This window comes from Chiroxiphia lanceolata, chromosome 1, assembly GCF_009829145.1.
Source record: "Chiroxiphia lanceolata isolate bChiLan1 chromosome 1, bChiLan1.pri, whole genome shotgun sequence".
NCBI classification, from domain to species: domain Eukaryota; kingdom Metazoa; phylum Chordata; class Aves; order Passeriformes; family Pipridae; genus Chiroxiphia; species Chiroxiphia lanceolata.
This window is the reverse complement of record NC_045637.1, coordinates 14,248,087-14,272,472: the sequence shown is the minus strand read 5'-3', so window position 1 is coordinate 14,272,472 and position 24,386 is coordinate 14,248,087. Positions and strand designations below refer to the sequence as shown.

Sequence of the window (24,386 nt, the reverse complement as noted above, 5' to 3'; positions counted from 1 at the left end):
ACTCCAACTGTATCCCTATGAATTCTGGCAAACCTTCATAAGATGGCACAGACCAGTCACGATAAGATGGTGACTTTTGCTGTAATGTTGCTATCATGGCCATGCAGTTGGTCAGGTTACTTGACCTGCTTTCAGTGCTTATCTATTCAGGATATATGACTGTGGAAAAAGGGTTAAAAAAGTAACAGTTTCCTGTAGCAGGGTTATTTTAGTTGCATAACTACCTCTGGAGGATTTTTCCCAGAGCACAAGGACTTTGCTAGGTGTGCAGGACACATACAGCTTCTGTTGTTGTAGCAATTGCTCAATCAATCTGACTCATTAAACATGCCTCAAATTTATATCACCAATTGCAAACAGTAATTACCCAAACCCTCAAAACTAGTGTTTGTTCAACAAAAAAATTCAGTGTTTGTTCTCCTCAATGGACCTCTTGCTGAAGCCAGAGTAATATCAAGAAAAGGCAACATATAACAGAAACAAGTAGTGTTTCATATTTTCAAAATGTTCTAACAGGAATGGAAAGCAGAGGGGTTCCTTCCCTCTGCCCTAAGCTAACGCTCACCCCAAGGAATGCCAAAGGCAAATTACAAGTTTTCTTTAAAATGACTGTTGTTCCTGCAGAGCTCATGTTGCTTAGAGGGATTTAAAAGGCTTTAGCTGGAGCTTTTGTGCACTGGAGCTTTTGTGTTGATAAGGCATCTTTCAACAGGAAAAGCACCCCATGCAATGTGCAGAAGTCACCACAAACATTTCCCAGCACAGCTATTTCTGCTAGCACAGTAAAATAAAACAGCAATACCCTGCAAGAGCATGGGACCAGGGGCTGAAGAGACGTAGGTAGAACAGAAGTAAATTACTAGTATTTATTGTCACAATAAACAACTGAGTTAAAAAAAAATGACATTTCCCTACATACTAATAGTGCGACTGAGAGCTAAACTGTCTCTCCCAGCAATTATTAGAAACTGTATTTCAAAAGCAAACTTCTCTGAACACAGGAAGAATATTTTTTAGAGCTTTAACGTTCCTTTGGTATAAATGTCATCTTATTTTTGAGAAAAAATAAAAGAATTACATAATTTGATTTAATTAAAAACCCAAACAAACAGGGAAACAGATTAATGTTAAAGCAAAACAGTAGTGGTGGTCTTCAGTTTGGTTTATGAACCACTACATTAAATCATCACTGAAGTTGGTGTTGAAGGAATTAGGTCTTAACTGAAAACTCTTTTAAATCCAGAGGAAATACCCTTTGTAGTACATGTAAGAACATAAAGTTTATCATGGCAAGAAGCCCTGCCAAAAGCTTCCAGGAAAATATTTCTGTGCTACCAGACAACCACAAGAGACAATTTTTAAGTTGCAAGAATAGGATGTTTCCAAGAGCTTTGTGCAGTTATTAGAATTTCCACCCTAACATTTTGGGGATATTTTAATGCATTCAAGTTCTGTACTCTTCTAAATTAAATAGAATTTGGCACCTAGAATACTGAATTTTTGTCTACTGTTCACAAGAACTTTATCTGTGTTAACACAATTAATTCCAGTTTACTACTTTCTCTTAGATGGGTTCTACAGGGATGCAAGTTGCTGAAATTGTGCCAGGTTAATTTTATTTAGGAGGCCTGGCTACTCATCTGTGTACATGGCTGAAATGCTTTCCAGCACTTCCTGCTTTCCTCCACTATCTGTAACCCTCAAAAAGAAAACAGAAAACCACTTTTCTAGAGAGAGGGAAAGCTATAACCCCAAACGAAGGCTTTACGATAGTGCCACTAGTGGGTTCAGCTTCAAGAGGCATTCTAAACAATAATGTATCTTTTACATCATCTAACTACACTAACACTAATGCTCCATAACATATACCTTCTATAAAAGCTGTCAAAGCCAAATCAGGACATTACCTAGATACCAGCAGGCAACACAGTCTCTTCCATTGGCTTAGGACTGTGCCATCAGTGTCACTTGTAGGGGCTTGCCAGGATTATGAGACTGTTACCGCACAGAACCAGCAAACAGAGACTTGACTCCCTTGACCAGATAGGTGATGGCTGTAAATCACGTGCACTGTATGGACTTTACTGTACCAGAAGTTACATATGTGCAATGAGGCCAAGGGGCTTCCTTTGAGAACGAGGGCTGTCATTAAGCCTTAGACTCAGACTAGGGAATACGTGGAAGATTTTGGCTGTTAGGACAAGATGACAAAAATCAGATTTTCTCCTCCCAGCTAAAAGCCCATTGCTGTGTGTTTAGCAATATCATCTCCTTCAACATCTGCCTTATTTCAATTTCCATCAAAGTCAAAGCAAAGGATGATGGAGCAGGTATTTCCAGGAATCAGCCCAGCTGTGGTAGAGAAGGAATGTGACACAGTGGCATCAGTGATGGCAGATGTTATCACGAATCCTCTCCACAGCTCCAGAGCAGGACCAAGTGGCCCCAAGCATGGGGTACCCCTGGTAGCTTGTGAAAACAAGCATCCTCCTCTCCCAGCTCTGCCACTGTAGCAAAACCTTACCACAATGACTATTGAGGGTGTCTATTTTATGGTCTCACTGTTGAGTACCAGGGTGGGGCACCTGGGCTCCTGACAGTCTTCTTAGCAACAAACCTAAGCTCTCGAGAAGGGCTCTGCTCAGTAAGAAATCTGTGAGTACTCATCTGCCCACAAGCCCCTCTGAACATCCCTGTGAAAGGAAGTCAAAACACATTAAAAAAACTGAATGTGTGGTTTATTATATTTAAGATGCTATTTGTCTATAGTGTTTAAATATGTCTGTCACACAGTTAACAGTAAATGACTGTAATCTTACATGTTCAGTATTTTGATATACAGTACAGGACTACAAGTGTGGTAAAGGAGCATGGAAAATTAATATTTCCTTGATGCACACGTCAAACCTTGCAGCACCACTTAAAAGCTCAGAGTAAGGACTCAAACTGCAGTATTACAAGCACTACTAAATCAACCAAGAGACATACCTATATTAAACGTTAGAGAAATAAAACAAATGACACAAACGTTTAATATTTAAGGTTTGATACAGGATTAAAATACTAATATTTTTAATGTCCTGGTTTCAAATTAATAAATATAAAAACAATATAAAAATATACACCAGTTGATAAAAGGATGCACTGAGTAAGGTTAGAAAGCTAAATTTCACTTTCAAACGTATGCAGGTATGTCTTTAGGGAGAGGATTTCTGTGTAGCTGCGACTGGTCTTTCGGAAGAAGTCCAAGCTAGTGAGCTGTTCGATGTCACGCACACGTGCAGTGTGCATCTTAAGAAGATCTTCAACCCACTTAGATTCATCCTCCAAGCTCTGGAAAAAAACCAACAAAACAAACCCAGGTTTATAACATGCTTTGTCAAAAATCAGCTCCAAAAGCAAATGCAACTTTCCTAAACATTTGTTACATTTGAAAAATCTCTGCCTTATTCAAGAATGACTAAGGTAAATGAGTTGCAAGAAAATAGATTTGAAACTTAACAGGCAAGATGAATCCTACAATTTTATATCAGTACTCATTTCACAGTTCGGTCGAGACAATGGAAAAGCTGGCCCCAAGCTGAAAGGTGTTTCAGAAGAACAACCGTATGCTTTTAGAAGATCCACTGATCACTACACATTTTTTTACCTCACAGAAACATCTCACATATTCATCACTTCTGTATTACCAAAGCCCAAGCTCCAGGCTGTTTAGCTTTGAACCCTACCCCTATACATTATTCTCAATTGACCATCACATCATCTAACACAGCATTATTTTAATCTTTCCACTTTACTTTTAGGAGACCATTGCAATTCATTACACATTTGGGACAAAGGCTTATGTTGGTACCTAAAAACCTCTGTTATTGGAACATATATACTATTCACTGACAGAAAAAAGACTTTCACCAAGAACTTGCCATTTAAAAAAAAAAAAAGTCAGGAAGATGTTGATGCCAGCATGATCGGGGTTAGGTTGTGTGGGTGTAATTTCTCTTAGGGGACAGCTCCTGCTGCCTGCCTTGTGCCAGCACCAGCACATGTTGGAGTGATCCACAAACAAAGGTAACTCACAAGCATATCAGAAGATCAGCTCTGCAAAACACTGCAGTGACTGGCTGTTTGAGTGTGTTAACCAGTTCAAAACGTCCCACAAGCATTGCAGCCAGCCCTGGGGACTGCACAGCAGGGAGCAGACGTGGGAAAAGGACAAAGCAAACAGGACTTTTCCCCTTTTGGCCTCTCTGGCTGGTACTACCCTGCTGCTGGGGAAGCAAGTTAGGAATGGAGGGTTGTGTCTCTGGGCTTTTGGACTCGATGTGTGTGACTTGGAAATCTTACTGCTAAAAATCTATTTCTGGGCTTACTCCTGGTAATGAACTCTCTTCTAATTGTCTCAGCAAGAGATCCTCCTGCAAAGCGATCCTCTCATGGATCAAGACTAAGCTTCAGCAATGCCAGAGCTTATCCAACACAGTGAATATGCCACAGCCCAATAAGTGGGTCACCCAACAAAAGCCAGGAGGGTGAGCTTGACTGTTTGCACAGAGAGGACACGAAGTACCAGACAGATCACAGATGGCTTCTCTTAAGCAAACGTCTATGACCTAGTCAGCACTTGTCAGGTTTGAAGCTTCTCAGCTCCAAACCATCTTTCCTCTCCATGTCACTAGCAACCTGAGGCCCAAATTCAGGTCTGGAACAAGAAAAGAAAGATGCAAATTAAGAGGGAAGGGAAGGAAGCGCACCCTACTCACTCTGCTTTGCCTGCAGTGCCACGCTCCAGGAATGCCCCCTGCTCAGCCTTGGGCCTGACAGTCAGGTTGCTGGTCTGCATACTGGCCTCAGCAGGGTCGTTATTGCAAACACAGTTACTCTAACATTTTTGTTTGCTCCAAACCTTCCTTCTGAGCAGAAAATCTGCATTTTACAGAGCTCAGAGAGAAGTTCAAAATGAGCTACAAAGCTCACTTTTTTGAATACAGTCAGTTTGCAAAAGATCCACAACATGAATAAATCACAGGCTCAGGTCAAGTGGCAAGGATTTTAAACAGAGTGATCAGCTAACACAGTATTACATTATTACATTACGAGACAACAATGAATGAAGTGTATACATTTTAAATTATAGTTTTTCCCACCTATGTTGGTTAGTCAATAGTACAGTGAGTCTTAGAAGGAAAAAGAAAATATGAGGGTAAATCGAAATAGGCAATCAACTAGGAGGATAACCTAAAATCCAGTGGAAAATGTACCAGATATTCTGGACAAGAATCTCTTTGAATATCAAATTATTAGCTGGAAAGCTGAACATGATGCATGGACACAGGTGGGTGAGGAACTTGCTTGTCAAAAAAAAAATTAAAGGTTTTGCTGAAAGGGAAAATAGTGGCCTGGAGGAAGTTTCTAGCAGGGTTCCTTCAGCTTTGGTCTTAGGATTTTGTGTAATATTTTCACACATGCTTCTTGAGCCAAGGTCATTAGTGTACTAGTAAAAAATCACAACAATTGGGAACACCTGTCAGTGCAGAGGAATAACGGCATAGCGTAGTGGAGGATGCAGATGCAGGAATCCCTGGTATAGTATGAAGTTAGGTTATCTGACATACAGAAGAGAAAGACCTGGATGTGCTGGTTGTGCATGAATGTGAGCCGCCATTATAAAACAGCTATGGAAAAAGAAAATCCTACGTAGTATCAGAGGAAAAAAAAAAACATTTTCACTTTGAGATCTGAGCTACAGTATTTTATCTCATTCATGACCCAGGAAAAAAAAACCAAACAACTAAAAAAAGATCAGACTGGAAGAGATGCATAGGAAGACTACTACCATACTCATCCTTTCTTACAAGAGCAAAAAAGATCCTGGGTCTTCCACAAATAGAGAGCAGTATATGCCTTGAGATTCACCATAAATCATCACTAGGGTAAATCCCAAAGAAGCCCAGTGAAGAACTATTTAAGACATAGAAAAATGTTGACACAAGAATAAATGGGTATAACCTCACCATGAATAAACACAGTTTAGAAATGGAACAAATTCAAATGAGAAGTGTAGTGGTGTTCTCCAATGGCTCTGTGAAGAAAGTGTGAGCAGCTAGAGCAGAGTAGGAGGGAAAGCTAATATTTCTCCAAATCTTAAAAGAAAACCATGAAGAGGTTAAGGTAAAATTGTTATATTATTCCATGGATTTCATCCATGAAATATGGTGAGGTGTTACACAATCACTTCTTTGAACAAATAAGATGGAACACCATGTGCAAAAGTAAGACTGATGCTGTATTTCAATGGCAAAAATTTGCCTAACTGTACTTTCATTCAAGAGAACATTTAAATATTTTTGGAGTGGTGCTTTGCTATATGGAATTCATAGGCCAATATCTGCTAATGACCGCGTAGTAGCACTGAAGTTCCTCTCAGAACTGTAAATACACACACCATAAGTAGTGTGACCTATAGAGAAAAGAAGCCTGTTTTGAGATGTAAGAAATCAAAGATTAAAAGAGGCCATTATTGTAAAGAGCTCATAAAAAAGATTTCAACAGTTTAAGAGAAATATGACTTGCAACAGAGGGAGGAAAAAATAAATTACTTTGTCATAAAATGACATATGGGTAGAGTTATAAGGGCAGAGGCACTAATAACTGCCAGACTAGTAACCTTCAGATCACCAACTGGATCTTGACTCAGAGGAAAGCAGTCCAGAGAAAAACCACGATCAAGTATATGCAGGACTTTATGAGACTTCTGGTGGAAGACTTCTCTGCCCAGAGCAGTTGAGAGTCTAAACAGGGGAAAGCCAGACCTGCTCAAGAGAGAGGGATACTTCTCCAAAAACATGGTTTTAAAAAGAGGGACCTGAAAGCAGGCGATGTTTGATGAATGAGAAAGAAACAGTGTTCCAGGTGAACTGTGTACAGAACTGGAATGACTATTTCTGCCTGTAGCTGGAACAGGAGTCTTAACTTTTTTGCCAATACAAAATTCATAACATTAATGCGTTCATTCAGGAAACGGTCTCCTGGCAGCCTATAGTGAAGTGTCTGTGTGCAGGAATTCACACAGCTGTGTAACAGGAGAACAAGTTCGGCGGAAGGACAAGTCTAAATACAGCTGCCTGGGGGACTGCTGTCCTTGCACAGTGCTGGAGCCCACGGGGACCCAACCGCACTCCTGCCACACCATCAGCTGCCAAGTGTGTGTGTTACTTTCTGCAGTGCTGACCAGACCAAAGCCTTCATCAGCATTCTTACAGTGTAAGACCTTGCATCCTAAAGGAAGATAGGAAAGAAACCAGGAGGGTGTCTGGCTGTCTCTGTAATAGGAACCCAAACTTCTCCCTTGAGAAGTTTGGGATTCTGGAAACAGTAAGAGCTGGCACTCTACCCTTGGCAGGTTTTAGCCTATGCGTTTAATATTGTGTGGGCTGGATGCAATCATGCTGTTTGATGCACCCAGACTGCCACAGCAGACAGACTGTATTGTACCTGCATATGGAAACTGACCTCAAAAACATCAGGCTGGCTGCCAGGACAATATGTCTACACAAACAACCTCCCCCCAGTCTGCTCTGAAGTTACACTGACAGTGTCTGTCAAAATGTAGAATCCTAGAGATTGTTTACTGCCAACCTACTGTATGTCAGTTTTTCCAGACAATTTTAGGTGCAGTAATAGTTCTGTATTTCCCCTGATATCACAGAGGAGTGCTTTTGTCTAATGAGCTAAACATGACATTCAGCAGAGTCACTACATTGTGCTGACATTCAACACATCATTTGAGCATTAGCTTCTAATAATAATGGTTTTTCACATGTCCCAGGAATATGTTTACCACAGGGCTAGAGTAGTGCAGCAGGACTTACATTGCAGCTCTCGTCATTGTCAGGCCGGTGGGGAAGGATGTATGAGAGAACAGAGAGTGGTCCATCACACTTGTCGGCTGGCTGAGTGAAATCTAAGCAGCTGGTTATGATGGCATAGTAATGAGTTGGAACAGGGATTGCGCTGCCTTCCACAAACCTATGGGAATAAAGCAAACATCTATCCACAAAGGATGAAGTTGTCTGGAGGGAGGTTACACAAAGAACGTTGTCTTTCCTCTCCTGCATGTGAGGACACACATACATTGTTGAGATGTGCTTGATTCCTGAACACTATCTGAAAATGGGCATCCAATTAGCTCATACTGTGCTACAGAAAAAAACCATGCAGCACTGAAAGGCTTCTTCAGTTCAGGGACATGGAGACAAAGCATTACTGAATTAACAAAAGACCTGAGTATGTAATTCAATAGTGCTGCTCTTAAGTTCTGGAGAATTTTAGAGAAAACAGATAATCTGGAACATAATTCAGCTTCCTCTCAAGGATGAACACTTAATTTCAAAGTCAAGGTGAAGAGTTAACTGTTGAATTGCCATTTCCGTATTTTTACCACTGTCCTACCTACTTGGGCATTTAGTTTTAACGAGCAATAATTTTAAAAAGAGCTAGAAAATCAAATTTCCTCCCCAAAACCAAAGTCACCATTAAGAGAAGCAACAGCAAACCAATTTAAAGACAAACTCTTACTGTTTTATTTTGTCAGGTGTGTCATGTAAACCGTCATAGTCGTAGTCAAAGATTGGTCCACTTATAACATTGACTCCATTTCGTTCAGTAGCATATCTCTTCACCAAAACCCTTTGGAAATAGTTCCATACCTCTGTGGGTAAAAAACCCAAACAAAATCAATCAAACAAACAAGTAAAAAGAACCCTCAACACATTCAAATTTGGATAAGTCAAAACATGTCAAGGTTATAAACAGTTTTTCTTTCCTGAAGATAAAAATCCAGTGGACATCATTCACACAACTGCAGGGGAAATCAAAGACCAAACATTACAGAGTTACTGCAGCTTCATTCTGTTTTGTCAATAAAGCCTATTCAGATTTTTGTTCTCTGCTGATTTTTTTTCGCTCAACCAGTGATAAATGAAACACACGGTACCACTTCCAGGCTGGCATTGCCACAGGCCTTGCAACAGAGATTCTGCTGTTCCTTCACCAAGCTGCAGAAACAGCTATTCACACACTTTTGATGTCCCTGAACACTGCCTTTGTCTTTCTTATCTAGTTCTGGGGAACAGTGCTGTGATGGTTTTTTGTTTTGGTTTGGTTTTTTAATATTAAAAATAATACAGCACCATGATTAAATGCAAACCCCAAACATTTTAAAAAAAGGGAAGCACAAAGGTCATAGTGATCCAGTTAAATTCTCATTGAATGCAAAATGTCTAAGTTTTAAATTAGGTGCCATCAAGAATGCAAAAAGCATAGCATCTCCTTATAACAACCTTTGGGAAGAGCATGAAACACTTTCTCCCACCATGCCCTCCTCAACCTTGACAAGTTAGGATGGGAAACACACTGGAATCTCCAGTTACATCATTCTTTTTGTTCTTTTTTCCCTTTTTATTTTAACTAACAGAAGTGTGTGTAAACAAAACTTCTCAGACTTGCAAAAGTTTAACTCTTGTCTTGCCAGCACAGATGGTCAAGTCTGTGGTTCCCTGGCGCTGATGGCAATGCCAGCCTCAAAAAGCTCACTGGTACACCTTGGCCTAAGCCTGCTCAGTGCCACATGCAATCCCTGCTGAGGCTGATGCACAGGGCCACCCCCAGCAATGGTCTAACAAGAACCTCAGCTGCAGTAACCACTTGGCAGTACCACTCCTTCAGCTGCTCATTCCTCCAATGCATATGCCTTAACAATGAAAACAGTCCAAAAAGGAAAGACTCGCCCTCCCTCCCACTGCCTCAGATTTTGTAGCTAAATCAGTTCCCTGCTCCAGTTCCCAGTGCAATCACACAGAGAGCAACGCCAGGGCAATGGGGGGCCAGCCCAGGGGCATCATTCTTGTAGCTCCAGCAAAGCAGGAGCTGCTCAAGCCAGTCTCACTATGGAAAAGACAGACACAGAATTATTGCTCATGGGGGTGGGATGGGACAGTGAATTACAAAAACAAAGAAGAGGAGGGGGCCTCTGCAGCCAGCACTGCCACCAAAGCCAGCACAGCATAAAACTGCCACATCGTATTTTCACTGCTGTGGAAAAAGGTCCATATAATGAGCTTATACTTGGCTCTCAGCATTGCAACCTGCACACATGTAGTGGTTTTTAATTCCTCAGGAATCACATTAGTGCCAGTATATTTTCTCAAGGAATCCTTCACCCACTTGTGATGAAGAGGAAGGCTAGAGCTGCTAGAGGTAGGTTGTTCTCCTGTGACTAGAATTTCAGCTGAATTTCTTAGATTAACATTAGCATAAAGAACATTTTTATGAAGTGATTTAAGAGTGGGAAATCCCCAATAATTTTGCACTCTCTAATCAGTTAAGTGCCTTTGCTCACATTTCCAGCAAACATCACCACTTGTTCCTACTCAGGTTTTTCTGTTAAAAACACTCTTTCCTGGCTAAAAAGAAAAAGACTCCCATAGGCTTTGATGTTTATCCAAACCTCTCTGGCCTAAAATCTGAATTGGAAATCTCACAAGAACAGGCTCTTGAGATTCTTCCGAGGCTTCTCAATCCCTGCCAAGCCAAAAATGCCACCAGAATAGCCTGATGGCTTTCCTACCTCTTGGCAAAACTAGAGAGAAAACTGATGTGCAGACAAAAGAAATGTTAATGCTATATCCCTGAAGCACTGAAAGTTTCAGCCAGGTTTAAATCATTCCTCATTTTCAATAAATTTGTTTTCTTTTCTTTTTTTCTTTATAGGTAATCAATATGTTCTGTCTCCCTTTAAGGGCATGGAGAGAAAAATGAAATGTAATCACTTGTTCCTGACCTACAACAACATGCTAAGGGCTCCCAGGCTTGTGCACACTCTCAGGTTCCAGTTGAGAAGTAAAAACGTTGCCTAAGTATGTTCTCCACTAGCTTGGGCTGCAGACAAGAGAATCTCAGTGGTCTTACAGAAAGTGAATTACTGTGTCATAAAGCAAAGTTGCTGACCTGTCTACGCTCTTACCTTAGCCCAGTACCAAGGAAAATAAATCTTTCTTAAGACTTCAGCCTTTCTTGCAGTATTTTGCCTGCCCATACCTAAAACTATACAGGTGCTCACATATATTATCTGCTGGCTACAGGTAACTGAACTTTATGTTCTAAACTTCTCCCGTAATCCAACACACAGTAAAAAACCCACATTCGCTCTGTAATCCAACAAACAGTAAAAAAATGCTTGTTGGGAAAGAGAAGTATAGTCATGGAAAGGGCACTTACTTTTGAAGGCAGGATACATTGGAATGATATTTGTTATTAGAAAAGCATCATATTTTGCTTCTGCAGAGGAACTTAATTCTGAAAATGGTGAAACAGCAAAATATTAATAAGACGAAATATAAGAATTTCAAAGAATATAAAAATGTTTTGAAAATGGCTTCAGAGATTAACTACCAGGAATACTGTAATCTAAACAGTAAATCTGAGTGCTACATTCAGAAGCACACACTAGATACACAAAATTTGTCTTTAATGTGGCAGCTGAACATGGAAAGGAAGGATTCTATCTTTACTTCAACTATCAACCAGTTCACGATATTTTTATATAGCTTTATATTGCTATCTCAAAAGTCAGAGATCTGCTTTGCAAGCTTTTAAAAAGAGGCCAACAATTTCCAGGGCAAGTGAGGAGTGTGAGATTATCTTCTAGTTCTGAGCAAGTCTCTCACCAGTAATTCAATTTCAGAAATCCACCATGAAATATTTCAGCCACTGAGTGAGGAAGGTAGAGCAATGAAGTTCACAGCTGTGAGACAGTTGTGTCCCTTGAATATTTACTAGTCCCAGAAGATCCTTGCTCCAAGACAACTGCTCCAGGAGAATCCAGGACACTCATTTACACAAGGTTTCTACTAGCACTATTTCTAGAGGATGGCAGAAATTTTTAGAGTATGCAGCAGTCCAATTCGGATTTATAAATTAAAAACATGTTTACCTGACTGCTGTTTGAATTCAAAATTAGTCTGTTTATATCTGGGGGACGTTCCTGGAGTATGTTCATACCTAGGGTTTTTCCCTAACAAAAAAGGAAAGCTACAAAATCTTTAGGTATTAAAAGCTATCAAAACTTACGAGGAGGGAAAAGGAAGCCATAGGAGAGCTGTTTGTCACTCCTGTAGGCTGCACAGCTCTGGCTGTTTCCTGGAGAAATGCGCAGGTCAGGCCTCACACAACTGGACAGGTGCTCCGGGACACCTGATACCTCTGCCTGCATTGAGGAACACAGACAGAGACAACAAAAAGAGTAATTTCAGATTTCATAGATAAAAGAAAACTATTTCATACAGTCAACAGACTATATGGAAGGCCTTGTGTGCAGTAAAATAAACCACCTAGCTGTACAACCAAATCATGCTACTGCATTTGCTGCAGAGCCCCTTCTTCAGGTAGCAGAAGTCACCATGGGAAATAATTCAAATGAAGTCACTCATAATAAAACAAACCCCCATTGAAAAAAACTTTAAAATTAAAACAGGAACAGAAATATACAACCCTTCTGCCTTAAAACTCCTCCCTCATGAAGGAAAAAAGAATTTGGGCATTGTTTGCAATGGTACTTGACATAATTTCTGGCGGGAAAATCTTCCTGGGTAAAGGGAATTTTACGACTTCAAGAACACAGGTACCAAAGAAATTTCCCCAGGATTTTTAAGCGCTTTTTCAAGATGAATGAGAGCACTAACCTGTTTGGAAATAGTGTAGGATGTCCAGAGAGGCATCAGGAATGTTTCACTGTAGCCACTTTCAAAGTCGTGGTGATGCAAGATATTGTATTTTGTGCGGTACAGTACTGCAGGGCGCCCATATAAAAGATGCTTATCTGCAGATAAGAAGAAATTACATTTACATTTATTACTGAAAAAGATGAAAAAAAAAAAGGGAGGGCGGCTTTGTATCACATGCTGATTTTTCAGTCATCATTAATGGGATATACTGACCCTGAATAACTGCTAAGAAAATCTTGCAACAGACAGAGCAGCAGCTCTTCAATAGTTCTAGTTGGGATCCTCATTCCAGGCTCACAACCCCCTTTGGGATTAAAATTCCATTCTAACCTTGAAAGCTTGATGGGGGTCATAGCATGGAGAGAGGCATCCAAACACAGGAGACTCCTCAAGGATCCCTGTGTCCATATCTCAGTCACACATGAGGTGATAAGCACTTTTTTTGTAGCTTTACATCAGTCCCTATTCTAGCAGTCCTGCCATTCCTCTCTGGACTTTCTCTCTTTCCTATGTTTTTTGTAAAGTCCCTCTCAAAAGGGAGGTAGAAGTCATCACTCACTAAAAGATTAGGTTTTTTCCCCTTGGCTGATACAGATTTTGTTCTGAAGACCGGTGTGCTATTTTTTGTTAGTAATATCAAAGAAAACAAAGAAAGAAAAAAAGCCTTTTTCCTAACTTTGGCTACAAAGATCTCTCCAGCTCTGTAAAACTTGCTTTTCTTCTGTCTCAGTGATAAGTTACAGTTAAATGTCCTTAGATAACTCTGACAAGCTTGCTTATAAACAGATAAAAACATTGAATGAGATAGAAGAAAAATAAATTTCCTGCCTAATCTTGCACTGCCCTGTACAGTTCATTGATTTTGATAACCTTTTGGCAAAAACACTTGGCTTTCTTTTAGAAATTAAAACCTAGAAACAGGGAAAGCAGCCTAACACAGTTTACAGAAAGGCATTTAACCTGAAAGAAAAGGGCATGTTTTATTAGTGTTTGAGTCCAAACAGAGGATGTTTTCACAGGACACAAGAAAAAAAGTAGGAAAAGCCTAGTCTAAGGACAGAGATGATAAACTTGCTTTATTCAAAAGAAGCTGAAGTCATCTTTTTCTTCTGCACGTGAATAACAACATAGTGCACTGTGTGGGAGATGGGAATTAACAAATAAATGCAGGAAGGTCTGTGAACAGGTGCTACAGCCTGTAATGAAGTAAAACAAAATAACTTGTACCTAGCAGAATTCCTTGTTGTTTAAATAAGGGGCTCATCATTCCACACTTAGCAGCAAACTGACAAACCAACAAGTGTAATTGGTTTAAATGCTTACATCTTAAAATACACTAAAAATACTATTTTTATATTAGTACAGTGAGGAAGCATTGAAACCATAATCCAAAACAGAGATGCTGAGATACCCCAGACTACAATGGCAAGAATGTTTTTTCCTGATGCCAGAAATTGCCACGGCAAGGAGGAGCCCTTCATTAATTGGAAAAATCAGTTTAACAAGATGAAAGCTGCAGAAAGGCAATTTAACTCACATAAGATGAATAACTTCACCTTTAGAAACTAAAGGATAGGCCGTATTGACTGTTCACAGCAGAAAAACTGAAAAAATACCTTCGTAAGGGAATTAAAGCAAATCTCCTTAATCATCTGAGCAATGCAATTTGAGGTACCTCAAAAATTCACGTCTAAACTCAAAGCTTCAGAGTTTGCTAATTTGGACAATTGTTATGGTAAGGGAAATGCTGTGAATTGTTATGCTGAACTGGATCACAGCTGTGAGAAGCTCTGCCTTGATTTGCCTTTCTGTCAGCAGTTCTCATCCCTTTCTCTCTGCTCCTGTTGCTGCCCTTTAATCTGGACCACAGTCCTGGTGCATCTGAGGGTGCAGCCACATGGAAATCAGTGCTGGACTACAGCAGGGAGGGTGCAGGAATGAGGAGCAGGGAGAGCAGGGGATGCTTTCTCCTAGGAGTAACATTGACTTGAACACTGAAGAGGGGCAGAATTGAGCTGAGTATCTCTAAACACTTGTTTCACTGGGTAAACTGCACCCTAAGAAACAAGCCCTAGAGATCTAACCAGAGATTGTCAAAGCAGCCGTAGCATCATTTCTAGGTGAAACCTAAGCCTGAACAACACTAATAAAACAGCATGCAGATGTGGTCTATGGTTTTTTCCCCATTTATAGCTTGTGGTTGAACGGAGTACTGCCTCATGCACCCTCTCCTTTCCTCATGTCTCTCCTTCCACATCTGAGCTTAAAACTTCTAAAAGTAGTGGAATGGAAGAACTAAAATTTTTATCACTGTGAATGATACTTTAGTCCTCGTAACAACAAAAGATAGTGTGAACTTCCTCATGTGAGCAGCACTTCCTCTTGCCCACGTATTTCATGGATGTCTGTGTGCTATTTTGACAGTTACTTGAAAAGACAGTTTAATACACAGTAACTAAACCAAACCAGGAGTTGCTCTGTTATTAATGACACAGAGCGATTTGCAAAAAAAAAAAAAAAAACAAACCAGAAGCAGATTTTATTGACTGAGGCACCAGGCTCTTACCTTCTGTTCCCTTGACATGAAAGCGCTTGTTGAGTTCATCCAACTTGTTCTTCTCAAGAACAGAAAAAAGTAACAAGATTAGGATCACCGGAGCATTCTGACATCTTGTTTTACTAGGCATCTAGCAAAACAAAGCTAGTGCTATAAGACACTGATGATTTTCTTGTCTCCTCTTTTACAAAAAGCCACAATTGTTCCAAAAGGGCAGAAACACTTCACAGGAAGGATATGGGGAATTCTTATAGATCAAACCCTCTCAAAACAAATAAAATGGCTACAAATTTATTAGAAATTAATGCTAATAGTGGAAGCTTCCACAGATCTTAAACACTTACCTTGTCATCACAAGTACATCCTATATCAAAATCTGATGCAGAAGGTAGGGCTACAGGATACAGTGGTTTAGCAACTTCATCTGGCACAGTTGGTTTAAAAACATTGGCTCTCAGAAGGTGATTTAAACTTCCATGAGTGCCATTATTGGGAGCAGGCTTTAATCCAAGCAGATCTATGAAATCACCAAAGAAATACGAATGATGGTTAGATTTCAAATATGTACTGGCAACAACTCTACCGAGCCGAGACATTTATTAGTAATATGGTTTACACCCACAGCATGTTAATAAAAACTTTTACTCTAATAAAAATACTGATCTTTTGTCCAAGTCATAAAATTTCAGATGCCACATGAATAGTGTTGTTACCTTTATGACAAGAAGGTTAATTTGCATCAAGACACTGGAAAACAGTTTTATTGTAACTACTCCTTCAGCTTCCAGTGCAAACCCTACAGTCAATGTGCTGACCTTACACCAAACATCTGCAACACAGTGATTTATAAATAAGGGATAACTACCTCTTAAGTAGTTTGGGGGAAAAGAATTACACCTTTGAAACACCTTGAAAGTTTTATTGTGAATTACACTTTGAAAGTTTAATTGTGCTGAAAAATCAGTACTAAAGATCCTAATGAATATCTGTATACATCATCAGATTCTTCTTTCATGGCTTCAGTACAAATTCAGGAAACAGAATCGTACAGAAGATGCCATAGAAAACTAAGTGATGAACGTGAGCATGACACATGCAGGTGCAGAAGCAGTCTCTGAACAGAAACCTCCTTCCTAGACTACTGAGATGTGGACACCACACATTTTAGTGGTGTCCATTTGATCTCTGTCAAGCTGCACACATCAAAATCCTCTTTATTGGTCAGCTGCTCAAGTAGAGCAAAGTGAGGCCCCTGAGAAGTGCCTTCAGCCCACCTGGTGAGTACTTGGGAAAGGGGAACTAGGAAAAGAACACTGGGAAGGACTCAGGGCATGAGCTCACAGGTGCCTAAATGAAGCCCTGCTGGTCAAAATAGCTTGCTGCTTTTGCAAGTTCTCAGGCAGGCAGCTTACCACACATGACGTTGTAAAGTTCAATGTTTTCAAAAGGAGGTACTTTGGTCTTGTACTTGAAGGTGGGGCCATAACCTATAAAGACAGTCTTAAAAAAAAAAAAAAAAAGGAGAAAAGAAGAGCATTGAAATGTAGGGGTTTTTCACTGAGTATTTACGTTGCAGAGAACTTAAATTTCTTCTGCCTTCAAAGACCTTCCCACAAAGATTACTGTGTTGCTCATACCTGCATGCTGTTTATCTTGTTGTCATAGCCATGGTCTCCATGGAAGAAACATTTTCCTGTTGGCTTCTTGTAAACATCCACAGCTTTCCTAAATTGAAAAAGCATTAAAAAATTTCCTCAAAAGGTGGCTGACCTGTCGATATACTTTGGAGGCAGGAAGCATAATGTTACAGGGCAGTGCATTGTTTAGTTTTCTTGAACAGCAGTAGTGGGGACTGCAGGCTTATCCAGCATGTCCAGGGTTTCTCCCTCTGCTCCCACTCTAAGAGGGTGCAAAACTAAGAGACAGCTCTTATAATTGATAAAAACCTTAGTGTCTATTATTTTCTCTGACTTTCTCATGTCACAAAATCTCCTGCAGACTGGAGGTGTCAGACCACACTATTCCAATCCTCAAAAGACCAACGGAGGCTTCTCTAAAACACATTTGTGATGTTACAATGCTGCAAATGTCATATAATGCTATAAAATGTTTTCTCCTATTTGCCTTCAATAAACAAAAATGGGGAGCAGAAACAAAGCTGAAAGGACAAGAGAAAGATTTTCATGAAGACAAATAGCTGAGATAATAAGTGCTGTAGTATAGGAATGCTAATTATCAGCTTGTTACTGAAGTGGGTTTTTTTAAAAAATAAGTGGAAAAATAAGTATTGTGTCATAGGAATTATAATTACCAGCTTGTTTCAGAGTACTTTTTTATAGTTTTATAGGGACATGTGCAGGCAATACATGCAGTGGACCAGCTAATCCTACAAATTAATTTCTTTATCTGCAATAAAATAATGCTCAACCAAAGTTTGATTTTGGCCTTGCAAATTACTAGAGTTACAGCAATCAGATCTGTGACTACCATTTTCCTGGCTGTGAACATATAATGAATTACAGTTACATTAACAAATGAATTATCGGTGGATGAGATTTCTGAAAATTAATAAATAAATCAAAGAAAGTCTGATGCAATTAATAGGAAACTGCTAAATGTAAATCACCCTGGCCAATCCCATCAGTTCCAGCAAAATTCTTAAACCTGAGACTCTTATAGGCCTAAAATTCAGAGTGTGATTCCTTGAAACATACATGAACCCCTGCCACAGCGACTGCACAGGGCAGCCAGCCAGCCAGTGGAGCTACACTAGAAAGTAACTGGGGTTTCTCATTCACTATTTCAGCAGAGTGATCCTTGCATAATTCGTGGAAAGATAAGCACAGATGTCAAAAGGCACTTACAACACACTGCATGTTTGCCTGGCACCTATATGGGCAAAAAACCCTACCATAATTTAAAGCTTGTAACAGACTAGCATGAGCCAAAAGCTGTGTCATCCCCCACGAACCACTGAGTCAGCTTCATGCATAAAGACTCAACCATTTTCATACTGTAATACTCAACATGTGTCAAAAGAATATTAAAACAGAAAGCTGTGCACAGTTCACAGACAAAGGCTACTCCTCTCCTCTTCACTCTAGTTATGCGCCAACTTGGTTTTCCTCACTCAATTTTTAGCTTAAAAATTATAAAATATTACAATATTAAAAATTAAAATGAATATTTAATATTTAAAATTAATGTTAAAAGTGTTAAAAATTGCCCATATTTTATAACTGAAAATTCAAATGGGGAAGAGCAACCGAAACCAGGGTTTTCCCTGGGCTAAAGCATCCTGGCTTTTGTGGATTTGAAACACAATACACTGCCAGCACAGCACTTTGATGGCCACCCTGTCATAGCCTTCCACATGTTCTCAGGCATTCATCCATTCTGTCAATATCTCCATTTTCTTTCCATTCACCTATTGCATCCACTCAGACTCTTGTTCCTTAACATCCCCTCACCACATAAGCCTGCCTCTTCCTCCCACGTTCCCTGCTCCCCAGTTGAGCTCTTCAGTCAAAAAGCCCACAAAGTTGCTAAAGGAAATCAGTATGGGTTTTTACCCTCTATCCAGTGACTGATTTTCTGAAACTTCAAAATATTTTGTGTTCTGAACCACATCCTCCCGCCTCAAATGTTATTGAACCTCACCAGGAGTTAGAAACTCCTCTTCCTCAGAGGGTACAGGGGCAGGATGCCAAGAGACAGGGCAATCCCTTTTCCTCAGAGAAAAGGCTGAAAATCAGGATGGAAGCAAAAGCAAGGGTTTACCTTGCCACATGCCATTTGCGATCCACCAGTAAATGAACATCCTCAATTCTTCGGTTGTAAGCGTAGTGCAAGCGTTTGGGCAAGTGCTGTTTCAAGTAAGGCTTGAAGTGCTGGTCTGGCTTTCTACACTGAAATATAAACGGTTACAAATGACACACTTCAGTAGCTTAAGGCATACATAAAACCTTCAACTACAGAAATCAAGTTGTTAAGGTCATCACTGGTGGTGTCTTGAAAACAAAGTGTACATCTAGAGTATGTAGGCCAGTCATTTCTGTGCAGTATTTACTTACATCCAAGGACTTGGGAGTCATTCAGAGATATATTTGAAAATCTTCATTCCTGTGACAGTCTTATTGGAAGCATCATCCAAAACATCACAGATGAAGCTCACAGATGAAGAATTTTATTCTAACTGGATCAAAGCTTAAGTTTCAGAGAAAACCTGAATGCTCAAAAATATACCTTATCTGCATGAGATAGATTTAAAGCCATCTGGTTACAAAATCTGGGTTTGTTTTATTTTTATTTTAAACACTTTTCTTTCATTAAAAGCTAGTGAAGTTGAAGACTATCAAATGCACTTTTTCAGCATCTTCAAAGTGCTAGTAAAATACTTACTCTAAAAGGTTACTTTCCATTTCTGAAGCAATAAATAAACAGTCTCAATTCAGGGAGTAAAGATGCTCCAGGAGATTCTGTGTCTATGCTGCCCAAAAAGGTTCAAGAAGCTACTATAGCAGCAAACAGTGGAATGTATGACAAACATTAATGTGTACTCATGAAGGGAACCATTTAACATTCTTATTCATGATAATCATTTGTTTTCCTGCCTAAAGAATGAGCAGAGAAAGCTGAATAATGCCACAAATCAAGATGTGAACAGGGCAATACAGAGAGATACCTCCCAGTCCTAAGTACTTACTGTAAGGTTGGCAACAATCACTTTAGGGTCATCTATTAAGCAAAGGAAAAAAAAGACAAAAATATAAAAGATTAAAAACTCATAGCAGAAAACACAAGGTTTACATAAGCATACTAATAGTTCTCTGATCTTTACTAAAAGTATTCTGTATATATCATCAAATTGTTTAGTTTGGAAAGGACCTTTAAGATCAAGTCCAGCCATTAACTCTGCACTGTTAAGTCCACCACTAACCCGTGTTTCTAAGTGCAACATCTACATGTCTTTTAAATACCTCCAGGGATGGTGACTCCACCACATCCCTGGGCAGCCAGTTCCAATGCTTGACAACCCTTTCTGTAAAGAAATTTTTCCTAATATACAATCTAAACCTCCCCTGGTGCAACTTGAGGCTATTTCCTCTTGTCCTGTCACTTGCTACCCGGGAGAAGAGACTGATCTCCATCTGGCTACAACCTCCTTTCAGATAGTTGTAGAGAGTGATATGATCTCTCCTGAATCTCCTCTTGTCCAGGCTGAACACCCCCAGCTCCCTCAGCTACTCCTCTTAAGGCTTTCTCCAGACCTTTCACAAGCTTCGTTGCCCTTCTCTGGACGTGCTCCAACTCCTCAATGTCTTTCTTGTAGTGAGGAGCCCAAACCTGAACACAGGATTTGAGGTGCACCCTCACCGGTGCTGAGTATAGGGGCACAATCACTGCCCAGGTCCTGCTGGTCACACTGTTTCTGATACAGGACAGAATGCCATTGGACTGCTTGGCCACCTGGGCACCTGGCTCATGTTCAGCTGCTGTTGACCAACGCCCACAGGTCCTTTTCCACTGGACCACTTTCCAGCTACTGTTCCCCAAGCCTGTAGCACTGCCTCAGGTTGTTGTGACCAGACTGCAGGACCTGGCACTTGGCCTTGTTGCACCTCATACCGTTGGCCTCAGCCCATTGATCCAGCCTGTCCCAATCTCTCTGTGGGGCACTCCTATCCTCTGGCAGATCAACATTCCCACCCAGACTGATGTTGTCTGCAAACTGATTGAGGGTTCCCTTGATCCCCCTCATCCAGATCATCAATAAAGGTATTAAACATAACTGGCCCAAATACTGAGCCCTGGGGAACACTCTGGGCCCAGCCAGCTAGCCAGTTTTTAACCCATTGAAGGTGCATCTGTCCAAGCCATGGGCTTCCGGTTTCTCAAGAGAATGACGTGGGAGGCAGTATCAAAGGCTTTACTAAAGTCCAGTTAGAAAACATCCACAGCCTTTCCCTCATCCACTAAGCAGGTCACCTTGTCATAGTAGGAGATCTGGTTGGTCAAGCAGGACCTGCCTTTCCTAAACACATGCTGGATGGGCCTGATCCCTGGCTGCCCTGCACATGCCATGTGATGGCTCAGTGATACGTAGTTGCTCAGTAGTGTTCTCACTGCTTTAAGACTGGACCTTAGCTTAATACTTATTCTATTTTCTGAAAACATATACTTTCAAGACTTCTGTTATTCTTTAAAATAAAAAATTAGCCCCAAACACAATTACTTTCCTTGAAAAATTTTCAAAGCACATTTGAATGCAACAATGCACTCTGTTAGAAGCAGTAAGGTAAATATCTTGCATTTGTTGGTCATTTTTAACATTTGACCAATTTCATAGGCTACTGCTAAGTAAGTGAAAAGCCAAAATAAAATATTCTGGATAAGTCTTTGGACTATTAAAGGGACATGAAAGACGCATAAAGCCCAAAACTGGCAACAGTACATACTGTTTTCTTCTGGGGAGTGAAAGTATTTTTCAGTCCTTAGAGAAAAAAAAAAAGACTAAAAGAAAATCTTAGGAAGTGCAAAACTCTAGTTTAACTACTAATGTTGTGATTGCTTAAGGCATGATCTTGCTGAGCTTGGAACGGGCTCTACTGAACCTCAAAACACAAGCTGCAGGTTTTTTCATTGCAAAGGTGTGTTTGCAGTACTGAGACAGTATTATGGATCAGGAAAATGTAGGAGGAATAAAAAAGTTGGCAGTTTGCCATTTAAGGGGATAAACCCCAGTTCTAAAGCTAAGAAACATGCTTCTTTGTTCTATGTTCAAACAGTTGATTTATAAGAAATTGCAGATATTCAAACTAGGAAGCTGAGGACAGAGGCCAAAAGAGGAAAATGCTATTGCGGGAAAACCAGTGGTGTGACTCAGAGGTCAGTGAGACAAGCTGATCTCTTTGAAAGATATTGCCATTCACCCTCCCAGGAAAACTTATTTTTCTCAGCAGTTTAGGAATTCAAGATTGAAAGATCTTTATAAGACTTATCAGAACTGTAATTTGTTTTCAGTAGACTGTGAAGTGTAGGAATTTAGTCTTTATGGTAAGTTTGAACAACATGTGCGCTATTTTCAACAGGTCTTTCCACATTCATCATGTATTCCTTGAGCATAAATACTCAGGTAAATAAGTTTATAGTAAAATAAATGCATACATAAATCACTATCTAAGAAAGTTTTACCACATTCTTATGATTTCTGTTACTATTCTAAAGGTATTTAATCTTCAAAGATCAACTTTTCTGTGAAATTTGTCCTCAACCAAAGCATATCTGATGTGTTGTTAAGGGACAGGTGGCTGGCCCAACTATCTGATCTTCCCCTCTATCAAAAGTTGTCACCCTTGTAGCTATGCTGCAAAAAACAGGTACTTACGGTTAGTTTATGAGTTTCCACGGTAGCTTAAACTGCTGGCAAAGCCAGTTTTGCCCTGGTACATTGAGCCACAGCAGCCATGGTGCTGGCACAAGCCCTGTCCTAGTACTGCTGCCTTGGAGGTGATATTCCTCAGGAGCAGCAAAGGGCAGCTGGGTCTGTGATGCTTGAAATCACAGAGTTAGCTTAACCAGAGGATTCCTGCCTGAGCCTTGAGTGATCTAATCAAAGATCAATTAATCTCAAAGACTAAGTCAGGGTGAATTTCTAAAAGCATGTTTCTAGAAAACAAGTTTTACTGTCAGCATTGGCCCTGAATGCATATTCTAAATCTTCCTTATATCCCTCAACATCTCCAGTCTATTGCTGTTCAGCAACCCACACTGCTTCTCATCTATGCCAAAAGTTCGATAAAACTACTGAATTCAAAATTAACAATTCACTTTTTTTTCTATTAGCTCAAAATGTATGAAATGCTTTTTTTTATATCTAATCTGTGCAGTGTTCAGATCTTCTAAGTCCATTTTCTGTTGATGGAGGGGAAAAGTGCATGAATAAACTCACAAGGACAGATAAGCTGGCACGTGAAGCTAGCTTGGAGTTCCCACTCCTCCTTGATATAAAAGAGTGGGGTTTAACCCAGAACATTTCAGCCATCCACTTGGTAGCTGTACCACTGTGGTGTCTGTGAACTACAGACTGGGAAGGGAGGAAGCAGCTGGTGAGCAGTAGGATTCCCTCTAAAATTCCTGCCAACACACTGCAAATTTACACCCTTTGGATAACGTCAGTCCAAGGAAGGAATGAAGTCTAGTTTGCAGGATATAAGAGAAATTATTAAATTAACTTACACTTTAGGTTATTGCTAGGCCTAGGTCGAATTCGCCCTAAAGATCCAGGCAGCAAAATAATGTCATCCACATTAGTCAGATAATTGCTTAAAAATTCAGTTCTTTCACAAGTAGTGTCTTCCATTCCTGCAGATGGAAAATGCAAAATTTATCCAGCCTGAAAAAACCCACATTTTCTAGAACAGCAAAAAAAAAAAAAAAAAGACCCCAAACACCCTATATATTATTTTGGATGACTAATCTTGTTCTTTACAGCCATCTAATTCCAACATAATACACTGGTAGGAGTCAAACTGGGAGTGATCTTAGCACTTGCTTAAACAAGAGAAATACCAGTCTCAGAGTCGTAGAAACAGTCACCACATATACCATGTGTGCCCTAACACAACTCCAAATTAAGCTCATGGAAAAATCAAAGTCTGTTTCTAGTTTAGTGTACTAGTTTGGGGATTATTTCTTTTTAAACAAACGATTTTAAGAGAAATACACAAAAGGTATTGTCTGTTGGTGGTCTGTTCTAAGGCAGCTGCAGATAAACAATTTTCTCTTGCTGCCATTTGTGGTGGGGAGGAATGTATTGCCAGACACAGAGGGTTCTCAGCACAAAACCACCACCTCTGGAAATCCTTCCCACCCCTTACCCTTCTCTCCCCACAGCCAGAAAGGAGGCATATGCCATTTTATTGCTGATATTAGCGGTTCTTGTGAGATTTTCATGAACAGAGATCTAAACAGAACAGGACCTTTGGTGGTATTGCTAAAAAAGTTACATAAAATCAGGTTTCTCTCAAATATGGTTGCATTTTTCTTTA

General features: G+C 40.0%; 1 protein-coding gene across 1 annotated transcript in view; it reads right to left on the bottom strand.

Annotated features, from left to right (window-relative positions):
* Positions 1–2,716: 2,716 nt before the first annotated feature.
* Positions 2,717–24,386, bottom strand: part of ENPP2 (ectonucleotide pyrophosphatase/phosphodiesterase 2) — a 72,744-nt gene continuing 51,074 nt past the window's right edge. Inside the window, 13 exon segments of the mRNA XM_032686294.1 lie at positions 2,717–3,333; positions 7,869–8,025; positions 8,575–8,707; positions 11,275–11,352; positions 12,127–12,262; positions 12,738–12,874; positions 15,346–15,397; positions 15,681–15,853; positions 16,749–16,836; positions 16,974–17,061; positions 19,117–19,244; positions 20,042–20,073; positions 23,575–23,700. Of these exon segments, the coding sequence (XP_032542185.1) occupies positions 3,163–3,333; positions 7,869–8,025; positions 8,575–8,707; positions 11,275–11,352; positions 12,127–12,262; positions 12,738–12,874; positions 15,346–15,397; positions 15,681–15,853; positions 16,749–16,836; positions 16,974–17,061; positions 19,117–19,244; positions 20,042–20,073; positions 23,575–23,700 (1,499 nt within the window). The 3' untranslated portion in view covers positions 2,717–3,162.